The sequence below is a fragment of the Pyrus communis genome, chromosome 9 (assembly GCF_041283825.1).
Source record: "Pyrus communis isolate YQ-2024b chromosome 9, ASM4128382v1, whole genome shotgun sequence".
NCBI lineage: Eukaryota > Viridiplantae > Streptophyta > Magnoliopsida > Rosales > Rosaceae > Pyrus > Pyrus communis.
In genome coordinates, this window is record NC_142573.1 from 16,578,640 (window position 1) to 16,586,689 (window position 8,050).

Below are 8,050 nucleotides of genomic sequence, written 5' to 3' on the forward strand. Positions count from 1 at the left end.
CTTTCCAAGGAATTTAATTCTGCTTGGATTGCATCTTTCCATTTAGGCCAATCTTGTCTCTGTTTGCATTCATCAATAGAGCAGGGCTCAATATCATCGCTTAATATGATTTCACTGGCTACTGAGAATGTGAACATGTCGTCGATGATTATTTCATTTTGATCCCACAATTCATTAGTACATGCATAATTTATGGAGATTTCTTTGCTTTCATGTACTTCTGTCTCTTCAGGGACATATGTCTCATCAAGGACATTTTCCTTTTTAGAATCATGAATTGGGAATTTATCATTCATTTTCTTTTCTTGAATGATTTCATTTGGATTCATCTGTGCCCTCGTCTTTCTCTTTCAAGGGGTTGAATCTCTTGAACCTGGGGGTCTACCATGCTTCAAGCGTGCACCAGATGATTCATTTGCTGCCACTTTATTTTGTTCAACAGGGACATCCATTCTTACATGTGCATTTGCAGCTGGTATATGTGACTTTGTCACTTTTGAAGCATCATTAAATGCATCTGGCATTTGATTAGCAATACTTTGAAGGTAAACGATCATTTTCACATTGAGTGCTTCGTGGATCAAAATGAGATAAGATGAGAACAGCCCATGACAGGTCTTGTCGTTCTTCTAGAACGGTCTTTTCTCCCCTTAATGACTGGAAGACTGTCTCATCAAAATGACAATCCGCGAAACTAGCTGTAAATATATCACCTGTCAAGGGTTCCAAATATCTAATGATAGATGGTGAATCAAAACCCACATGAATTCCCAGTTTGCACTGAGGTCCCATTTTAGTGCGTTGTGGCGGTGCAATAGGCACATAAACACCATAACCAAAAACTCGTAAATATGAAATGTTTGGCTGATGCCCAAACACGAGTTGTACTGAGGAGTATTGGTGGTTGGCTATAGGTCTAAATCGAACCAATGATATAGCATGTAAGATGGCATGTCCCCATGCATAAATTGTTAATTTTGTTTTTATAAGTAGAGTGCGAGCTATTAACTGAAGCCTCTTGATCAATGCTTCTGCTAAACCATTTTGAGTATGGACATGAGGAACAGGGTGTTTAACATCAACGCCTAATGTCTTGCAGTAATCATTAAAGGTTTGGGACGTAAATTCACCAGCGTTATCAAGTCGGATTGACTTAAGGGGGTAATCTGGGAACTGTGCTCACAACTTAATCATATGAGCAAGAAGTTTCGCAAAAGCTACATTTTGAGTAGACAAGAGACAAACATGTGACCATCGGGTAAATGCATCAACCAAAACCATAAAATATCGAAATGGTCCACAAGATGGTTGAATAGGCCCACAAATATTGCAAAAATAATGGGGATTCAGCATTAACCTTTAGTTGTGATGGCCTAATTACCAACTTCCCTTGAGAATATGCCTTGTAAGGGTTATCATTTGAGATACCAATGTGTTTGCTCAATAATGGATGTCCATTAAAGTTGGTAATGATCCTACGCATCATAGTGGATCCTGGATGGCACAGACGGTCATACCAAAGCATGTAAACTTTTGAATCAATGAACTTTTGGTTCATGACAGTATGTGATTCAACTGTCTTTTTGAATGTATAATATAATCCACTCGACAAACCACACAACTTCTCCAATATACACTTCTGGGTATTATTGGAGGTAATGCATAGATACTCCACATTTTTTGCATTTTTCGTTTCAATGTGGTATCCATTTAAACGTTTGTCTTTGAAACTCAACAAATTTCAAGTAGATCAAGTAGTATACAATGCATTTTGAATGGATAATATTGTTCCATTTGGTAACATAATCTGGGCTTTCCCTGAGCCTTCAATTACATCTGATTGCCCTGATATTGTTGTTACCCTTACTTTTGTAAGCATTAAGCTTGAGAAATACTTTCGATCACGAAGTATTGTATGCGTGGTTGCGCTGTCTGCAAGACAAATATCTTCGCCATTTTTCATGTTTTGAGAATAATCACAGTTTTTATCCATGCTTTCTGAGTAAACGAGATCACAGTTAAAAACAACTTATTCATAAAAGGAAATTGAAATGCCACTTTTATTGAATTGAAATGCGAGTTTTAAACTACAAGTTCAGAATAAAAAATACATCAAACATAAATGATTTAATCGGACCAATACACTTCATTCCTTCTTTCCATTATGAATTCTGAAGCATCTAGGTGGGTTATGTTTAACTGCCCTGATAAGTTGAGCACTGGATTAGGTATATCCATTGGTCTAGCCTGGTCGAGGAAATTGATTTCGACACCCCTGGATCCTTAGGTGAGTCCACTCATAACAAGCTCTTGGAAGAATCACTGTTTTATGGGGATTGTATCTGTTTTTCAATGCCTTCCAAAGAGCTAATGGATCTTCAACCGCAAGGTACTCGCTCTTTAGTCCTTCATCAAGGTGGCGACGAATAAAGATCATGGCCTTCGCCCGATCTTGAGAAGATGCACTGTTTTCCTCGCTAATGGTTTCTCCAAGATTTCTTGCCTCTAGATGGATCTTGGTATCCACTACCCAGGTAAGGTAGTTCTTCTCAGTAATGTCCAAGGCAACAAAATCAAGCTTTGCCAAGTTTGCCATTTTCTGTTCTGAAAGAAAAATGAGATGTGTAAGAACTTGCAATAATATGTATTCCTGGAGGAATATAGTGTTAGAACTTCTGGTTCTTACAAAATTTTCATTTTGATCTTCAGGCCAAAATGATAAGCACTCAGAACTTCAGGCTCGAGATTTGCATGATTGATGAGAAGGGCGATTGTACTGCATCATTGTCATTGAAGTAAGCATAGGATGGGCGATTATTTCGCACCACTTAAACTGCAAGAAAATTTAACTATGCAGAGTAAGGTGGGCGATTATACCACACCACCTAAAATTGTAGTAAAATTAAATAGCAGTCAAATTTAAATATGCAGGGTGGACGATTATATTGTACCACTTAAAATTGTAGTAAAATTAAATTTGCAATCCAAGATGGGTGATGATACCGCACCATCTTTTATCGCAATAAAATTAACATAAATAAATACTGGGTTAGTAATCAGGAGCTACACCAAATACGAAATCAAATATATAAGTAATTGTTAAATTGAGAACGAGAAGTAGGCAAGGTGCAAACAGTTCTCCACGAGAGTATATCCAGCAGGTGAGGCAAAGAAAGAAGAAGAACAGTAAAATCCTAGGAGGAAATATTTTTTTCTTTCGGCGAAGGGAAATGAGAAATGGTTAGAGAGTCGTGCTGATAACGTGTTATAAATAGGCAAAAGTTGGAGAAATAACCTTTGCTAAAGGCATGAGCAAAACAGGTGCAAAATATCATACTATAACTTTAGTAGCTATAACACAAAGGATGACAGATAAAGAGAGGGATGGAGATATACTGATATTATTTATTTGATTCTTTCTTTCGCATTTTGTGTTTTGATAACACATGGATTAATTTATTTATAGAACTACTCCCATGAGAACATCCAAAATGATATGACGACTAATTTTGACAATATTATATAACAACAAATATATTACTATCCTTTTCACCTTTTTCTAAATGCATGTGGGATGTGGGTATACTAATGCATGTGGGATGTGGGCATACACCATACAACTTTTACAACAAAAACATAATTTTGTTGGCAAACCAAACATAACTGTACATTTGAAAAGAAGAGATGAAAATAAAAATTAAAAAAAAAGGGGCAAAATATGTTGAGGAAAATCAAGGTTTGGGCTTGGGCCGCTTGGCCCCAGCCACTACGTATCCAAGTTTCCAGCTGTATGTTTGGTAGTGATTAACTGGTCCTCCTACTCAATTGTCATTTCTTGGCCGTGTGTCTCAGCTTCTCAAAGTCTCTAATTTTTACTCCCTTCGCTCTCTCTCTGCATCCTTCTCTCTGATTTCTGCTGTGTTTCACTGACGTTTCGTTTGTGTTTTTTTTCTGTGAAGTTTCTAAAACTTCTTACCATTTTCTTTCATTCTCTGGCCCCCCTTCAGGCTCATCCATCTTCATGGCTTCCAGTGAGTCTCCCTCTCTCCCTCTCTCCCTCTCTCTTCCACACACAGACAGCACACTTGAGAAAACTCTGACTTCAATGTTTATATTGGTTGTTTTTGGTTTTGGGGATGTGGGTTTTTGGTTAATTAATCTCTTGATCTAGTTGGAAATTGGGGTTGGGATTTTGCAGCTTGTATCCGTGGAAGTTTTTGGCACTGCTCATAGAATAGGTTAACCATGTAAATGCAGCAGTGCTTAGTACTTGTTTGATGCATTGCCATCAATTTTCCTGTGAATCTGATTCTGAATTCAATTGGGTCTGGTTTCTTATGGTAATTGGTAAATGATATAGAAAGATAGAAAAGGTGAAGAACTGCTTTCTTGGGTTATATATATATGTTACAATTGTGTTGCATGAACAGATTCTGATTGAAATTTAATTAGAGGGTTCTTATTGTCTGCTTATTTTTCGTAGAATCATTTCTTATACCAAGCTAGTCGATGCACTGCACGATTCATATTTTATTTTATGATTTTAGTTATTTGATAATTTCTGATAGGATTTGGGTGGCAGGTAGCCTAGGGACATTGAATGCTAAAATCACAAACTTGAACTTCGGTAAAGCAAGAGTTGGGGTTCTAAAGTCATATGGCGTAAGAAGTTGGACGGGGAGAAAACCACAATTGTACTCATGTTTATCGATATCAAGACAGCCAGAGAAAGCATTACATGTGCGCAGCATTCCATCACTAGAAACCCTGTGTAAGTTCATTTTATTGATGTAAATTGTTTCCTTTTCGTCCCTCGGTAGTTATACATCAAGTCTGGAATTTGCATATCAGTATTTGAAACATCAATCAAATCTGGAATTTGCTTACCAGTACTTGAAACATTAAGTTTGTTTGATTGTTATTCAATCACAAGTGGCTTCTCAATAACCGATGCATGTACATAAATATCTACATGCTATTACATTAGAATCTCTGTTTATTTTAAGCTTATAAAATTTGGGCAGTAGCTCATACTGAAGTGAAAATGACATGGAAATTGAGTATTTGATAGTCTGGATATATTTACAAGTGCAATTATATCCACTTTAGCAAACAGTTTTTCAAAGAAAAATAATCCATTTTCTTAAGTTACATTGTCTAGGTACGGTATGTGATTTTACAGTCTTGTATTCCTATTATATTCTTCAATCAATGTTGAAGCGACGAATGATATTTGTTTATCATATTTTTTATAAAACAAATGATTGGAGGTATATTGTTGCATTTCCAAAACTATAGTGTACATCTTGAAACCTGTTAAGTCATATTTGGTCATATTTATATATCCAGTAATCTGCGACTGAAACTTTGGGTAGGCATTATCTTGGGATTATTATTGTGTATAATTCGACGGATATTGTAAGTTTGACTGATTTGTAAATGTTAAGACTTTTTAATCTTTTCTCTCTATATTTTGTTCCGTCATAATTTCCCTTTCATTCTTTATTTGTTTCCCCTCCAATACATGAGCTGTGAAACTTGAGAATCTGTCCCATTGGCATAGTAACTGAGGATGACATTTTTTTTTTAGTACAGATACATTTACTGAATATGACAGTTTTGAAGTACGAACTTGTAGAAACAAAAATAATATTTACACTGCATATGGTATTGACATGAAAATATTGGTTCTTGTAATGTATAATCTATTCATAACACAACGCTTTTGTTGATGATCTAATAGCTGCTACAAGTTTAGAAGAGGTTCCTGAAGAGAGTGGAGATTCTGGTCCGACAAATCAGCTCATTCAAAATTTTGACGAGGTAACTTCACTAATAATTTACAACCCTTATTCTATGCCCCATGTCTAAATTTGACAAATAATTATGGATTAGTGCAGTTTTGAATGTAGGCATGGTTGTTTCTTAGATTTTTTATCTTGGGAGGAATTATGATCCAAGAACTATTTTTTCAATGTTGTCCTTTTTATGTATCAAATGGTAAGACAAACACGAAGGGCAAATGTAAAATCCTTCCAGTTGCATTTAGTTGCACAAGTTTACTTTTTTAGTTTGTGTTGAAAAAAAAGGGGAGAAAATAGGTTATTGGTAGGTTTGCTATAACCCACAAGTTGCATGCATTTAATCTTCATCACTGGTTTTGGGAAATCCTGCTATGGTCTATTGTATATCGGAACATAATGCTTTCTAGTACTTAAATATAAGAAAGAAAAGACAAGCTTCATTCTTAGACTGAAAAATATGTATTTCTAGGCCGGTTTTGTATAGACCTGGATGGCATTGTGAAATATAGGGATATTTTTATGAAATCTGTCTACTTTTTGTTTCCAGTACTATCTTAACACACGACCAAATTGAAGTATCCGTGCATCATAGGTTGTTGAAGTGCCCCCATAAAATTTTCATGTTGAAATTTACTTCTGGTAGCGTTGCCATGCAATTCGTGGCTTTCATTTTATTTATAATTAGATTACAGAATTTTCTCATCATTTACTGAAAAAAAAGCACGCTTGTGATCACTTTTTTGAGTTTGAAACCTGTACATTGGTTAATCTTGTTTGTAGGTACAATCTTTGCTCACAGCAATATGTGATACACCTACAGTTGCAGAGGTCAAAGTAAAAGTAAGCAAGACCGTTTCTCTATTTTAAGTTAATAATTTACATGAATTATAAATAATCTTGCAACATACGATTAAATTTTTCATTCCAAACAACTCTCCTTTTTTCTTTATGCTTCCTATTAGTATGGGGTGCTTCTGTTGATCCTCCATCCGGTATATTATTAATTCACACAATCTAACCACATAATCAGATCGGTGGATTTCGGTTAAATGTGGTGAGGCAGCTGACTGAAAAATTTAGCACACCACCTCCCCCAAGTCCTACCCCTGTTAGTGCTAGTGAAAATACTAAAGCACTTGATTCGAATGGCGCTGTTCCTACACAATCTGTAGCTATCACTAGACAAGTATCGTCTTCGAGGAGTATCCAGACTTTGGTAGATAGAGCGACAGATGATGGCTTGGTGTTAATTCGTTCTCCACGAGTAAGAAGCCAAACAACATGCAATTTATCATCTTATAAAATCTGGATACTAAAATAACCAATGGTGCAGGTGGGGTTGTTTAGGAGATCTCGAACCATAAAGGGGAAGCGTGCTCCACCATCATGTAAAGAGGTACATCTTTTTACGATGATTTATTAATTTTGAGGGAAAAATTGTGGAATTTTGTGCTTGCTTAAAGGCAGTAATGGCTGGCACACTGCCAGGAAGTGGGGATAATTTGTTTTCTTTTGCTTAATTTTGGACCTTTGATGGGCTTGTACTTCTTGGCTTGTTAATTTTTCGGCTTAGTATAGGTTCATTTTGTACTATAATGTATATCGCACTATTTTATACAACTGATATGCTCTCTTTATCATATCATTGACAAAATGCTTTAGTCTCTTAAGTTACTTTTCTAATTCTTTCCGTTTTACACAACAGAAGCAAACCGTGAAGGAGGGACAAGTGATTTGCTACATAGAACAGCTTGGTGGGGAGCTCCCGATTGAGGTATGCATCAGATGAGAGACGCAGGGTGTTCAATTTTCTCTTCCCCTCCCAACTGTTGTCCTTTATCTTTTAACATAGTTTTTGACTTATCCATTTTTTCTTTTGAAGTCTGATGTAGCTGGGGAGGTTAGCAGGATACTTCGAGAAGATGGCGGTAAGTTTTTATACATTTCAGTTCTTTTAATGCTGGATTTTGTTGATGCTACTGGTGTCACATTATCATGTAATTTTCGTTTTATCTTAACAGATCCCGTCGGATATGGTGATGCTCTTGTTGCAGTTCTCCCCTCATTTCCCGGGATTTAGAAACTTCAATAGACGATCGGTTGAATACTAGTGTACTGAAAAATAAAGTAGATTTGTTCTAATTTTCTTTTATTTGTCTCCTTTCTACCATCAATTTTACAGTAAATCTTTCGTAACTTATTACACAAACTATAAATGAAATGCAGCGTTACTTGTTGCCATCAAA

At 36.0% G+C, this 8,050-nt stretch overlaps 1 protein-coding gene across 2 annotated transcripts; it reads left to right on the forward strand.

Moving 5' to 3' along the window:
- The first annotated feature begins 3,824 nt into the window (after nucleotides 1-3,824).
- LOC137739995 (uncharacterized) lies at nucleotides 3,825-8,050 on the forward strand. Of its 2 annotated transcripts, XM_068479774.2 has the most exons (9): nucleotides 3,825-4,031; nucleotides 4,583-4,771; nucleotides 5,744-5,823; nucleotides 6,585-6,644; nucleotides 6,835-7,068; nucleotides 7,138-7,200; nucleotides 7,510-7,578; nucleotides 7,687-7,732; nucleotides 7,826-8,050. In XM_068479774.2, the coding sequence occupies exons 1-9, from the start codon at nucleotides 4,022-4,024 to the stop codon at nucleotides 7,882-7,884; spliced, it is 810 nt and encodes a 269-aa protein (XP_068335875.1). In that variant the 5' UTR covers nucleotides 3,825-4,021; the 3' UTR covers nucleotides 7,885-8,050. The 2 variants fall into 2 exon arrangements, with proteins under 2 accessions (XP_068335875.1, XP_088555482.1); XM_088699356.1 differs by lacking the exon at nucleotides 6,835-7,068 and having other exon boundaries at nucleotides 3,889-4,031.

Coding starts and splice junctions, on each gene's coding strand:
- LOC137739995 (XM_068479774.2), top strand. Junction 5,824..6,584: donor TCATTCAAAATTTTGACGAG/GTAACTTCACTA, acceptor TCTTGTTTGTAG/GTACAATCTTTGCTCACAGC. Junction 7,069..7,137: donor TGTTAATTCGTTCTCCACGA/GTAAGAAGCCAA, acceptor CCAATGGTGCAG/GTGGGGTTGTTTAGGAGATC.